The sequence below is a fragment of the Gopherus evgoodei genome, chromosome 17 (assembly GCF_007399415.2).
Source record: "Gopherus evgoodei ecotype Sinaloan lineage chromosome 17, rGopEvg1_v1.p, whole genome shotgun sequence".
Lineage (NCBI taxonomy): Eukaryota > Metazoa > Chordata > Testudines > Testudinidae > Gopherus > Gopherus evgoodei.
This window is the reverse complement of record NC_044338.1, coordinates 19,326,985-19,341,278: the sequence shown is the minus strand read 5'-3', so window position 1 is coordinate 19,341,278 and position 14,294 is coordinate 19,326,985. Positions and strand designations below refer to the sequence as shown.

The 14,294-nt window shown below is 57.4% G+C and overlaps 1 protein-coding gene across 1 annotated transcript; it reads left to right on the top strand.

The window, feature by feature from the left end:
• The first annotated feature begins 7,605 nt into the window (after positions 1-7,605).
• Positions 7,606-12,950, top strand: HSPB1 (heat shock protein family B (small) member 1). The gene is made up of 3 exons (XM_030536975.1): positions 7,606-8,094; positions 11,856-11,919; positions 12,630-12,950. The coding sequence occupies exons 1-3, from the start codon at positions 7,701-7,703 to the stop codon at positions 12,817-12,819; spliced, it is 648 nt and encodes a 215-aa protein (XP_030392835.1). The 5' UTR covers positions 7,606-7,700; the 3' UTR covers positions 12,820-12,950.
• The last annotated feature ends 1,344 nt before the right edge of the window (positions 12,951-14,294 follow it).

Genomic DNA, 14,294 nt, shown 5'->3' with positions numbered 1-14,294 from the left:
GGGTAGCAGCTTCTTACTCAGGTACACGATGGGGTGTCTCTTCCCCTTTTCATCCTCCTGCATTAACACTGCCCCCAGTCCCGTGTCTGAGGCATCAGTGAACACCATAAAGGGTTTGTCAAAATCTGGGTTTGCCAGAACTGGGCCACTAACCAGAGCCTCCTTCAGCGCCCGGAAAGCCTCCTGGCACTGCTCAGTCCAAATCACCTTGTCTGACTTTCCCTTTTTGCACAGTTCAGTGATGGGGCCGGCTATGGCACTAAAGTGGGGCACGAACCTTCGATAGTACCCCGCCATCCCAATAAAGGCCTGGACCTGCTTTTTGGTTTGGGGAGCAGGCCAGTCTCTGATCACCTCCACCTTGGCTGGTTCCGGCTTTAGGCAGCCGCTCCCCACCCGATGGCCCAGGTAAGATACTTCAGCCATCCCCACCTTGCACTTCTCCGCCTTTACTGTTAACCCAGCCTTTTGGAGTCGGTCTAGGACTTGTTTAACCTGGGATATGTGGTCCTCCCAGGTCTGGCTGAAGACGCAGATGTCGTCAATATACGCCACGGCAAAACTCTCCATCCCCCTCAGTAGCTGATCCACCAGGCGCTGGAAGGTGGCCGGCGCTCCCTTGAGGCCGAAGGGCAGGGTCAGAAACTCATAGAGCCCCAGAGGGGTGATAAAGGCCGATTTCAGCCTGGCATCTGCGTCCAGCGGCACTTGCCAGTAGCCTTTGGTAAGATTCATAGTGGTGAGGTACCGAGCACCTCCCAGCTTGTCTAGGAGCTCGTCAGGCCTGGGCATAGGGTAGGCATCAGATACGGTGATGGCATTGAGCTTTCGATAGTCCACACAGAACCGGATTGACCCGTCCTTTTTGGGGACTAGCACCACTGGCGAGGCCCAAGGGCTGGAAGACGGCTGGATCACCCCCAAAGCCAGCATGTCCATGACCTCTCTTTCAAGATCCTGGGCAGTTTTCCCAGTGACCCGAAAAGGGGAGCATTTTATAGGGGGATGTGACCCGGTCTCCACCCGGTGGACAGTTAAATTAGTGCGTCCAGGCTGGTTGGAAAACAGCTGTCGGTACAGATGCAGCACCCCCCTGATCTCAGCGTGCTGGCCCGGGGTCAGTTGATCAGAGAGGGGAATTGCCTCCAGGGAGGAACCAGCCTTTGTCCCAGGGAATAGATCTACTAAGGGGTCATCTCCCTGCCCCTCCCAATGTCCACACACGGCCAACACCACATTCCCCCTGTCATAGTATGGTTTCATCATGTTCACATGGTACACCCGACGGTGATGTGCCCGGTTTGACAGCTCCACCACATAGTTTACCTCATTCAGTTGCTTGATAACCTTGAAGGGCCCTTCCCAGGCAGCCTGGAGTTTGTTTTTTCTCACGGGGATAAGAACCATCACCTGATCCCCGGTGGCGAAGGCACGGGCTCGTGCTGTGCGGTCATACCAGACCTTCTGCCTCCTCTGGGCTCGGGCCAGATTCTCCCTGGCCAGGCCCATGAGCTCGGCCAGTCTTTCCCGGAAGGTCAGGACATACTCCACCACTGACTCTCCCTCGGGAGCGGCCTTCCCCTCCCATTTGTTCCTCATCAGGTCTAGGGGCCGCCTCACCCGCCTTCCATACAACAGTTCGAAAGGTGAAAACCCGGTAGATTCCTGGGGCACCTCCCTGTACGCAAACAGCAGGTGAGGTAAGTACTTGTTCCAATCTTGCGGATGCTGGTTCATAAATGTTTTTAGCATCATCTTCAGCGTCCCGTTGAACCTTTCTACCAGCCCGTTGGACTGGGGGTGATACGCTGAGGCCCAGTTGTGCTGGACCCCACATTTTTGCCATAAGGACCGGAGCAGGGCCGACATGAAGTTGGACCCCTGGTCCGTTAAGACCTCCTTGGGGAACCCCACCCGGCTGAAAATTGTCAGCAGCGCATCTGCCACTGTGTCTGCTTCAATAGAGGACAAGGCCACCGCCTCGGGGTAGCGAGTGGCAAAATCCACCACCACCAGGATGTATTTCTTCCCTGACCGGGTTGTCTTGCTGAGGGGTCCCACTATGTCCATGGCCACCTTCTGGAAAGGTTCTTCTATGATGGGTAAAGGCCTCAATGCCGCTTTTCCCTTGTCCCGGGCCTTCCCCACCCTCTGGCAGGGGTCACAGGATTGGCAGTACTGTCGGACATGGGTAAAGACCCCAGGCCAGTAAAAGTTCTGTAGCAGCCTCTGCCTGGTGCGCCGGATTTCCTGGTGCCCTGCGAGAGGGATGTCATGAGCCAGGTACAACAGCTTGCGACGGAACTTTTGGGGAACCACCAGCTGCCTCCTGATCCCCCATGACTCTACTTCCCCTGGGGGAGCCCATTCTCGGTACAGGAACCCCTTCTCCCACAGGAACCTCTCCTTGCAACCTCTCCTCATGGTCTGTACCGCACTAAGGTCAGCCCGGTCCCGGTGCTTCCGCAAGGAGGGATCTTTCTGTAACTCGGCCTGGAACTCAGCAGCTGGGACAGGAATGGGGACTGGCTCTCTCTTGCTGGCTGGGTCTGAGGCCGCAGCCTCTCTGCACCGTGCCCCTGGGCGTTCCCCGTTCCCTGAGTTAGGGTCCTGCACCTCAGGTCGAGTACCTTCCCCGTTGTCGGGGAGCAGTGCCATTTGCCGACTCTGACTACGAGTCACGACCAGGGCACTCTGGGTGTTACTAGGCCAGTCCTTAAGGTCCCCTCCCATTAACACGCCAGTGGGCAAATATTGGTGTACCCCCACATCCTTGGGGCCCTCCTTGGCCCCCCATTTCAGGTGTACCCTTGCCACGGGTACCTTGAATGGGGTCCCGCCCACGCCCATCAGGGTCAGGTAGGTGTCGGGCACCATCCGATCTGAGGCCACCACCTCGGGCCGGGCCAGCGTCACCTCTGCGCCTGTGTCCCAGTACCCAGTGACCTTCCTCCCATCCACTTTCAGGGAAACAATGCACTCTTTCCGGAGGGGCAGCCCTGCGCCCACCCGGTAAACCAAAAACCCGGAGCCTGGAGCATCCACAGGTGGTATGTTGCCAACCCCCCTTTCCTGGGAATGTAGCCCCTCCTCCAATTGGGTTTTTACCCAGTCCACCCTCTGTGGGTTGGGTCTGCTTGGTCTGTCCCTGAGCTTGGGGCACTGGGCCCGTATGTGACCTCGTTGGCCACAGCGATAGCAGCCCATATCTCGTGGGTCCCCTTGAGTGGGTCGGAGGGACCTGCCGCTGGATGTTCCCCTTTTGGGGGGGTTCTCCATAGGCCCCCTTTGGGAGGTCCCAGGATGACTCTCTCTCTGCGTTGAGGCAGGCCTGCTCCTTCGAGACTTCTCCCTGCCATCCCCTGCCCGACTGTCCACAAATTGGTCAGCCAGCTGGCCTGCGTGCTGTGGGTTCTCCGGCTTCTGGTTCATCAACCACAGCCTCAGGTCGGACGGGCACTGCTCGTACAGGTGCTCCAGTATGAATAGGTCAAGCAGGTCCTCTTTAGTTTGGGCCCCAGCTGTCCACTTGCGGGCATACCCCTGCGCCCGGTTGACCAGTTGTAGGTATGTGACCTCACGGGTTTTACGCTGGCTCCTGAACTTTTTCCGGTACATCTCAGGAGTCAGCCCAAACTCGCGGAGCAGGGCCTGTTTGAACAGTTCGTAGTCCCCTGCCTCCGCCCCTTTCAGTCGGCTGTACACCTCCACGGCTGTGGAGTCCAGTAAGGGGGTGAGAACTGCGATCCTGTCTGCAGGGTCAACCCTGTGCAGCTCGCAGGCATTCTCAAAGGCCGTCAGGAAGGTATCTATGTCCTCCCCCTCCTTACGCCGGGGCAGCAAGTGCTTATCAAAGCTCTTTGTAGGCTTGGGCCCCGCCTCACTTACCGCAGCCGGGGCCTCACTGCTCCTCAGCCGGGCCAGGTCCAGCTCATGTTTACGCTGTTTCTTCTTCTCCTCCCGCTCATGTTTACGCTGGTTCTCCTCATGTTCACGCTGTTTTGCCTTTTCCTCCAGCTTTTGCCTCTTTAACTCGAGCTCCTTCCATTTCAGCTCCCTTTCATATTCCAGCCGCCTCCACTCCACGGATGCCGAGCGTTGCCGGGAGGATCCCCTGCTGGGGGGTGAGCTTCGCCGGGCGGATCCCCTGCTGGCCGGGGGTGTCACGGTGCCCTCGGTATACACTGGGCTCCTCCCCGCCCTTCCCCTACGCCTAGGAAGGGGGGGTCTCGGGAAGCCCTCGTCCGCCAGCTGACCGCTCCCAGCGGGGACAGACACTGGTGCCTGAGCTGCATCTGCTCGGCTGCTTCCCTCAGAGACAGGGCTCCGTTCATTCATGCGGTCTCCCTGCTCCAGCTGGGCAATCAGCTGGTCCTTGCTGAGCCTCCCCGGGCGCAACCCCCTCTGCTTGCACAGCTCCACCAGGTCACACTTGCGCCGCTTGGCATACATCTTCCTGCTGGCCACTCACAGGCCGGGGCGCTTGCCGCTCCCCACGGTTTCCAGGGGGACCCCTAGTGCACCAGCCCTTCGTGAGGTCACCACCTCTCTGCCAGGGTCGAGCTGCAGACTCCTCCACCCTTGGACCGCTTGCTGCAATCCCCCGGGGGACCCTGTTACTGCAAAGTCCTTCTCACTGGGCACACACTCCCAGGGGTTAATCACCCCTTTGTTTTACTGCTCCCCAGTCACTTACTGCAGGAAGCGCCGTCCACGGGGTGCAGTATGTCCCACCGCTGCCACCAGTTGTCACGGAGTGTGGGGAGTCCGGCCCTGCACCCCTCTTCCTGGGACCCACAGTGACTCTCAGCCAGCCAGTAAAACAGAAGGTTTATTGGACAACAGGAACACCGGTTACAGCAGAGCTTGCAGGCACAGTCAGGACCCCTCCAACGAGTCCTTCTGGGCTTTCAGGGTGCTTGGATCCTAGCTAGGATACCCTGAATTTCGCCCACACAGCCCCAAGCCCAAACTCAAACTGCTTCCCTCCTGCCACTCCCTTCCTTTGTCCCCTTCCCGGGCAAAGGTGTTGACCTTTCCCCTCCCTTACCTAGCTCAGGTTACAGGCTCTGGCATCGTCCATCCCCTAAAGTCCTCCCCTGCTCTCCCACTCCCCACACAGACAGTCCCTACTCCATCACACCCCCACACTCAGCCTCCTCAGCACGCTCTATTATTACTGCAGCTGTAGGAGCCGCATGGTGCACGGCAGATGGGCCCTGTCAGTCTCCGGTAATTGAGACAACGAGCAACATTCGCCCCCCCTGGCCCCTGCGCGGGTCGTGGCCAAGGGAGGCAGCCGGGAAAGGTGAGGCTGTGACCTTGCCCACTCTGGCACCAGCCCCATCTCTGCCCTCGGCCTGGCTGGGATCGGGACGCGTGCCTGAGACCCCGTCTGCTTTGAGACTGCTAGCTGGGGGTCTGTAACCATGGGGGCATGCAGCGGCTGGTCGGCCATCCCTGCGTCCTCCCTCACTGGGCAGCCCAGCCAAGCTGGCATCCGTTGCCCTGGGGGGCAGTAGCCCCATCTCCTGCAGCTGCATAGCGGGAGACCCACTGCTTTTGTTTCTCTCCTGCCTACCCCTCGCCCCAGGACCCCAGAGACCCCCTCTGTGCACCCCTTGGATTTGATTCTCCACTGCCCAGGCCCCATCCGAGCCTCATGTGACGTACACGTGCAGCCAGCCCAAACCACCTCCCACTCCGCCCTGGCCACACCGCTCCATTTAGTGCACTGGCTCACTCCGCGCTAGGGCGGGTACGAGCGGAGCATTAACCCCAGCTGCAGTGGAGATGGACCTGGCTGTGCTAAGCAGCAGGAGGAGGGGTCGGCGCAGCAGTAGTGGGGAAGAGGGCGGTGAGAAGTGAGACTCCTCTGGCAAATCAGGCTATCAATTGCCTTGTCGTCGGCATGGTGGGCACTGGCTCCTCTGCAGCCGAACAGCTGCGTTCAGCCCAGCGGTGGGTTTGAAATTGGATTCTGCCCCCCGCTGTGCCGAGCTAGGGAGGCAGGAGAGGGCAGCAGGCTGGGAGAAGGGATGGGCGAGAGGGATCATGCCCTGGCCTTTCACAGCCAGACGGGGGTGCAGGATGGGGCAAGGGGTGCAGGAGGACCCTTGCTGTCCCAGGGGTATCTGAGCTGGAGGTGGCCAGAGTGCGGCCAATTGGCCGATGCGTTCGCCCCACTTCCCTCCCCCACTACAGAGGAGCCAGTAATTCCGGTCATGGGCCACTTTCGCTGCTCCCCATCAGTCCACATCCTGAACTCCCCGGGCCTTGTCTACCTATTTCTCCACTATTTCACCAGCTCATGCACTCTGCCCCCCCCCCGCCCCACACACCTCTCCTTTCCCCCTCCTCCCACACAGCCATCCCGACCCATCTGTGCGCTTCTCCATCACTGCTCCATCCACCCACCCGCAGCCCCCTTCCCGCACTCAGCCTCTAGCTTAAATGCGGCTCCAAAGCCTCCGCCCGCAGCCAGCCCCTCCCTGGCACCCACCACCAGCAGTGCGGCTGCCAAAGAAGCTGCACCAGTAGCTCAAGGGAGCCCAGCCACAGCTAGATGCACGGGGGGAACACAGCTGCAGCGAAGAGTCCAGTGGTTCTGAGGTGTTGCATTTTACCTACGAAGCCATTCTGGGAGCAGGCTCCCTGGTGGACCATTGCACCCCTTCAGCCCCAAAGCCAGGGTAAGCCTGAAGGTGCAGGTGAAAAGGTGAAGAGTCCCTCCATTCTAACCCCTGGACCACAAGCTGCAGGAGTCTCTGGGAATCTCTCCCCTGGACACTGAGCCTGGGCTCTGACTCAGGTTTGAGTCCAGGCCCCCCCATTTCTGTCCACACTGAAACTGGTCTCACAAGCACTCAGCACCCAGGTTCTTTACTCCTGCTAGTGGGAGGGTCAGAGCCAGAGTCCTGCTGTGACTCGGGTCAAGCCTTGTCATGTTGCAGTGTGGACACAGCTCAAGCCACAGAGCTGAGGCAGGTTAGTATTGTGAGACCCGAGTCCAGCGATTGAAAACATGGGTTTACAACACAGTGTGGATGCTCAACCATGGGCTCTGAAACACCAAGTCCACAAACCAGGGTCCTCTGACAGTTTTACAATGCAGCATGGACGTAACCTTTGAGCCCCCCTGAGAGCAAAGCCCCATTGCTTTAAGTGCTGTACAACCATGTGGTAAGAAACAGTCCCCGGCCTGCAGAGGTCACAACACAAATACATGAGCATCATTATCCCCATTTTACAGGTGGGGGAATTGAGGCCCAGAGAGATTAAGTGATTTGCCCAAGGTCACAGAGAAGCTGTAGCAGGGCCCAGGAACTAAACTCAGCTCTCCTGCATCCCAGTGTCATGTCTTCACTCCCAAGCCAGCCTTCCTGCTGCCCAAGAGCGGCTGCTCAATACTGGGGAGCCAGCCCCATTCTCCCCTGCTCACAAACAGAGCAGCTGTGGGATAACAAAGGGGCTGGGAGAAAACGGACAGAGCCTGACAGCTGACCTGCTGTTCATCAGCAGTGACTCAGCCCCTGTGTAATCTCCATTAATAGTCAGCTGAAATACTTGGCTAAAAATAACCGGCTGCCTTTTCATAAGGGGCCAGCCCGTGGGAGCGGCTCCAGAGAGAAGCAGGCACTCACTCCCCCTCCAGCCACAGCAGCGAGGCCGGACCGCCGGGGAAGGACAGGAAGCACGACATGTCGGAGCGCCGGGTGCCCTTCACTTTCCTCCACAGCCCCAGCTGGGACCCCTGGCGGGACTGGTACCTGGGCAGCCGGCTCTTCGACCAGCCCTTCGGCCTGCCCCACATTCTCGAGGACTGGGGCAAGTGGCCGAGCAGCACCAGATGGCCGGGTTACCTCCGCCTGATGCCCAGCCAGGCTGCCGAGCCAGTAGCCATCACTAGCCCCATTGTCACCTCACCAACCTCCCCCAACCCAGCCTACAACCGGGCCCTGAGCCGCCAGCTCAGCAGCGGCGTCTCGGAGATTCAGCAGACCTCGGATGGCTGGAAGGTTGCCCTGGACGTCAACCACTTTGCCCCGGAGGAGCTGGTGGTGAAGACCAAGGACGGCGTGGTGGAGATCACCGGTGAGTGCTTCCTTTGGCTCGGGGCAGACCTGGTCTCCTTTGAACATGAGCCGCTCTCCCTGCTCTTAGCCCTAGGCCTGTTGCACATGCCTGGGCAGGGTCTGTGACCCAGCCTCCACCAGGCCAGTCCACGTGAGGCAGCAGCAGCTCCCCCCTCAACAGGCCTGGCTGCCACCCGTGGCGCTGGAGAGCCCAGATTCTATCCCCAGTGACGACTGTGGCACAGGCAGGTCCCTGCGTGGCGAGTGCTGGCGAACGGGTGCACCTTTTGCCCTCTCAAACCTCCATTCTGCGGCTTGGCAGCTCTCACTTTCCTCTGCCTCTGGCACCCCCACGCAGGCTGCTGCCCATTGCCTCCCCCGCCCCCCAAATCAAACAGTGGATGCAGCCTGCAGCACGTTGCTTGCTCTGCCTGCAGTGAGGGGGAGAGGCCACGTACCTCCTTGCCGTCAGCCAGGAAGGCATTTGCTCCGGTGATGGAAGAAGCGGGAAAGGACGTGCCCATCTAGGCACATCCAATACATGGGACTCCAGCGATGGGGGAAGGAATTTACATGGGGACTAATCTGGTTATACCAGCCCGTGTTACTATTATTAAAGAGCTGTAATTCCATGCTCACCCGGAGATGGAAACCTAGATCACGGCCCCACTGGGCCAGGTACTGTACAAGCACAGAGTAAGAAGCAGTCCCTGCCCCATTGAGCACACGGTCTAAATAGGCAGAGGGTGGGAAGGGAAACTGAGGCCCAGAGCTGGAAAATGACTTGCCCAGGGTCACCCAGCAGGTCAGCGACGGAGCCGGGAAGAGAACCAGGTTTCCAAGAGTCCCTGGTTCGCAGCCTAACCTCCAGCCCATGCTACCTCCAGTGGTTATAGATTTTGCTAGGATCCTCCAATGAAAGTGAGGAGCCTATATACCTTTGAAGGTCTGGGCCCCAAGTGCTCTGTTAGTGCGTGCACATACCTGGTGGTGAATGCTCTGGCACATTTTCTAGAACGGCACGAAACATGGCGGCTTTGGCTCTCAAGGGAATCGTATGACCGCTGCTGGGGGATTTTAATCCTATTCCTCCCAGCCTCCTCTCCCCCTCCCTGCCACTGCATCAGATTCCAAACCAGAGCTGGGCAAAATCTTTCACATCCCAACATCTTCCATCAAAATTTCAAGGAGAAAAGCAAAGTGTGCAAAGAGGATGGAATTTTAGATGAATTCCCCCCTCCTCCATTTCCAGCCACTTCTGTTCAACTCCTCCTTCCTCCCCACCCCCAAAAAATTTTCAACTGAGAAACACCCCATGAAATTAAGTCAAACAACAAACCGCTCTGTGCTTTGGCCCAGCCATACAAAACTGGTTTGGATCAGCTCATGTACAGATCAGCCCTGGTCCCCCTGAGCCATCCCCTCCCACCATTTGTTCAAGGAATTTTTGCAGCCAGCTGTCTTGAGGGCCAAGTCACCAGCTGGTACAAACATTAACAGAGTGATGCCAGTTCACACCAGCTGAGGATCTGACCCGGTGTTCAGTGTTTGCTAGGAAGCCTGAAGGCAGATGAGTTGTGGGGATTTCAATGCCGAAACAGAAGTCGCTTTGCACACCAAAAAACTCAGTTACCACAACTAGCCCGTGAGCAATGAGATCTCACTGGCTAAGAAGGAGCTGACAGGCAGCAGTTTGATTAGTTGACGCCTGGGAGTTCATTTTCCTTTTAAGAATAAAGGCTAGATGTCAGCGTGAGCCATCCCAAACTGCCATCAGCCGCTAAGACCAGGCAAAGGCTCCGCAGGTCTGCAGCACAGAGAAGACACCTCGACAGTTTGAGGGAAATGCCTGCTGGGCTTGTAAAGCGATGGATTACAGGACAGGATCTAGGTCCCTTCCAGACGCCATTCCAGCTGGAGACAACACTTCAGACTTCAGCAGCTCCTGGGAAAGCCTGAAGCTCTGGTGATTAACCCTTGGCAGGGCTGGTGCAGGTTTGAGAACATGCAGGTGAAATGGACTCAGAACGGTGACCTCAGAATCAAAGCTTAAAATGAGGAATTCAATCCTAGGTAGACACTGCTCACTCATGGGATACCCCACTGCTCCTGTGGGACGATAGGTCGGCAGTCAGGTCCCGGTTGGGCAGAGATACCAGCACACCAGTTCAAACCCCTGCTCTGCCGTGGATGTCTTGTGTGGACTTGGCACCAGCTTGCCAAAGGGATTTAGATCAATGGGAGTTGGTACCTAGATACCTGAGGACCTGGGCACTCATCTGCGTAAGCCAGGGATAATATCCCTGGCAGGAATAGATTGAGAGGCACTCAGAGACTACAGTGAAAGGGCAGCATAAGAGAATTGGGAGTTGTTAGAAGCCAGCTCCTAATGAGAAGCCCAGGGACGGCAAACCAGGCACCTGCCCCTAGACTCAGACTGTGGGGGAAAATGCAGCGAGGCTGCCTCTGAAACCTGAGGCATGGCAGCTGTGGACAGGGGGAGCGGAGGGCTACCCTCTGAGCCAGCCTGTGCTTGAACTACTCAGATTGCCGCTGGCACGTTACCTTCCTGAGGATGCAAATCCAGGAGCTGAATTGGATGCCAGCTTTCCTTGGCAATGGACGGGGGCAGGGGAGAGACTCGGGGCTTTTCTTCAGTTTGTAGTTTCTCCTGGTCTTTTCTCGGCTGTTCAGTTCTGCCTTGCTCATGCTCTGCACAACAGAGAGAGCAGCCTGGATGCTGCATCCCTTGCTCAGAGGCGTCCTGCCGCCCTGCTTTGTAACAAAGCTGCCTTGATGAGTGGGGGGCTGGTTTTTTCTATTTGCTATAATAACAGATGCAAACGCCACCCTGCCCAAGTGCAGGGTAACCATGGTAACAGGGAAGCAGAGGATCAGCGAACTAGAAGGAGGGGAGGCCGAGCGGTGGTTTTGGAGCTGTAAGATTTTCAGCCCAGCTTGGCTCTGGCCTGGTTCCCAGCCCCCTCAGTGCAGGGGAGCTCCCACTGCAAGCCAGGGAAGCTGCCTGCACGTGGGGATGTACCAGCTTTTCACCACTGGCCAGCCAGCCTGGCAGTCTCAGCCTATTCGTTCCTAATACAGTGGCACTCAGCTCAGAGGAGCTTCCGGATTGGCAGGCCGGGCAATGGAGGAGCATTGGCAGAACATCCTATTACATTAGTGGTAGTAGCCCCTCGGAGGACCAGTCCCAGACCAGGACTCACGGCGCTAGGTGCTGTACATACACAGAATAAAAAACAGACAGTCCCATCATAGTCCTCTGCCCAGCCCCACCCATGGGCAAGCTTCTCTGCCCAGTAGTGGGAATCTGATCTCTTAGGATTTCGGCTGAGTGGAAAACAGGCCACCCCCTCACTGGAGGCCGAGCGGGAGAAATTGAACTGCCAGGGCTAATCTGGGGTTCGAGTCCTCACATTCGCCCCCAGCTTCAGACGCGAGGCTCTCTGTTCTGAAATGAAGCTGCAACAGGAGCACGTCCTTCGCTGCTTCCCCAGTCAAGCAGCTACTAGTCACCTTTGCAGGCCTGTGGTGAGCACGATGGCCAGGGAGGCAGGCTCGGGGAGGAGTGCCCTGAGGGGCTGGGGCGAATCATTCCCTTTGCCACTTGCCTGGTGCAATGGAGCAGCTGGGTAAGCCCTGGGGAGCTCTGGCTGCAGAATTCAAGGGGAGCTGGGGACATGGCCCTGCCCCTGAGCCAGGCATCATTCCCCTGCATGCCTCGCTCACTCCCCTGAAACTGTCTGTCACCTCCTCTTCCAGGCAAACACGAGGAGAAGCAGGACGAGCATGGATTCATCTCTAGGTGCTTCACCAGAAAATACACGTAAGTAGCTGGCTCAGCAGGGGGCTTCAGAAGAGAAGGTTCTTGGGAGACACTTGGCCTTCATCGTCCACCAGTCATGGAAGATTTCTTTGCAAGAAGTACAGTGCAGCTCACCACACTGGACATGGGGGTGGAGTGGGGTGGGGTGGGGTGAGGTGAGGTGAGGTGCAGGGGTGGTCCTGGCTAGACCTAGGGGAAGGACCTCAGCTGACAACCCCTAGCACTGGGATGACATCTGCTTGAGTGGGGCAGAGACAGCGGAGAAAGTGCCATCCCCAGAAGGCTGGCATCGCCATGCACCATTTGGAACACACTCTCCAGGGAGACTTGGGCCAGCAGGCTCCCATGTGATAAGGTTCCCCTGGATAGAAAGGTTCCCCGCTGCTCAGCCCCCCAGCTCCAGCTTAGCCCTGTGGTAGCAAAGTACATGGAAAGGTTGAGAGAGGCAACGCAGTGGAGGGCAGGTCTCAGAATCTGGGTTCCTAGCCATGTCTCTCCCTGGGCTGGCAGAAGCTAAGGGTGGTGCAGAGAGCAGTGATGGCAGGTTCCAGGCAGGAGCAACTTCCAGCCCTCTATGGCCAGGATGGGGCAGCATCACAGGATTGCTGCTGGAAGAGTGTAGACAGGAATCCGGTACTAGTGTAGACAGAAATCTGCACCAGGCAAGCCCACTGACCCCACTAGCCCTCACTTTCCTCTCCCTTGTTCAGCCTGCCCCCTGGCATAGACGCCACCTCGGTCCGCTCCTCACTCTCCCCGGATGGCATGCTGACGGTGGAAGCCCCCCTGCCCAAACCGGCCATCCAGTCCGCCGAGATCACGATCCCCGTCACCTTTGAGAGCCATGCCCAGATCACCCCGACTGATACCAAAAAGCCTGAGGAAGCTGCCAAGAAATAAGTAGGCACCTGGCACGGAGGAAGATCGCAGCCCGTCTGGCGCCACTTGCACCCCAAAACCATGTTTGTTTGTTTTTATTTTGTACTAGCGCATTCACTGAGTTGCCCAAATAAATCTGAAAAAAAATCCAATAAGCCAACCTCCTGGCTGCCTCTCCCCTGTGCTCTGTGCTCCCCCGTGGCTAGTGTGTAGCCATCCGCACGTCCTTGCTGCGTCCTTGGTGGGGCCTATTGCTTTGTAAGGGAGTGCTGCAAAACCCAAGAGAAATGCTCTCCATACTCTCCGCCATAATGTCCAAGTGCCGCCCAACCACCAGGGTATTTCTCCTCCCAACACCCCTGCGAGGCAGGGAATCGTTATTCTCCTTTTATAGCTGTCACCTAAGGCACAGGGAGGCTCCGTGACTTGCTCAAGCTCACACAGTCAGTGGCTGAGCTGGGAATTGAACCTGGGGCTTCTAGCCATTAGAGGCATTGCATCACGTGGGAGTGGGGACCACTTTGGTTCCTGCCCCTGTGGCTAGTAGGAGCTCCAGCATGCATGGCACGAAGGAGATGCAGTTCTTAGGGTGACCAGACAGCAAATGTGAAAAATCAGGACAGGGGAAGGGGGGGTGGGGGGCGGGTAATAGGAGCCTATATCAGAAAAAGACCCCAAAATCAGGACTGTCCCTATAAAAATTGGGACATCTGGTCACCCTTGCAGCGCTTCATGGCTTCTGCTGTGGCCTTGGTGATGGCCTTCGGGGCGTGACCACAGGTCCATTCCCATGCTCGACAGCAACCAGAGAGGAAATGATTTTCTCCCAGTCTCTTGGCAGCAGCATGTTGAGAAGAAGGAAGGAGATGATGAGCTTGTTCTCTAGGCCTCAGGCCGCCTCTTCAGTGCTCAGGGGAGGGGGGGGAGAACTTCGGGAAACCCTGCTGCAGTGCTGTTTCCTCCTGACGGCAATTAGAATCAATGGGCCAAATCCTGAGCGGTGCTGGGTGTAATCAACCCCGTTCAAGTCCATGAGGGTGCAGCAGTTGCCCAGGATTTGGCGAAGAACCTTTTTATTTTAAAGGGTAACCGGGATCGGGTTTGAACCACAATCAAGGTTTTCTGTTCTGCTTTGGTGGGCCGGAGGTTGGAACTAGGCCCAGTTTTATCAACGCTAGCTTGACTCATCCGCCAAGAATTGCTCTCTGCTGGGCTCCTGAGACCCGTGCTCTGGGATTCGCATGTCCCCGGCATTCCTTTAACGTGCCACCGTTTTCTGGAAACCTCCAGGCAACCTTTGGACTCTGCTGAGCTTCCAGCCCGTTCAGTTTGCCCAGTGGGGTTTTAGCCACACGAGGAAACATGGACCCATGATTCCCCACCAGTGCAGCGCTAGCATAGGCATTAATGACTTTTAGTCTTTAGTTATATAACGGTAGCACCTAGCAGGGCTAATGGAGACCATCTAGCCTCTTCAGGGGGAGAAGCCATAGGCT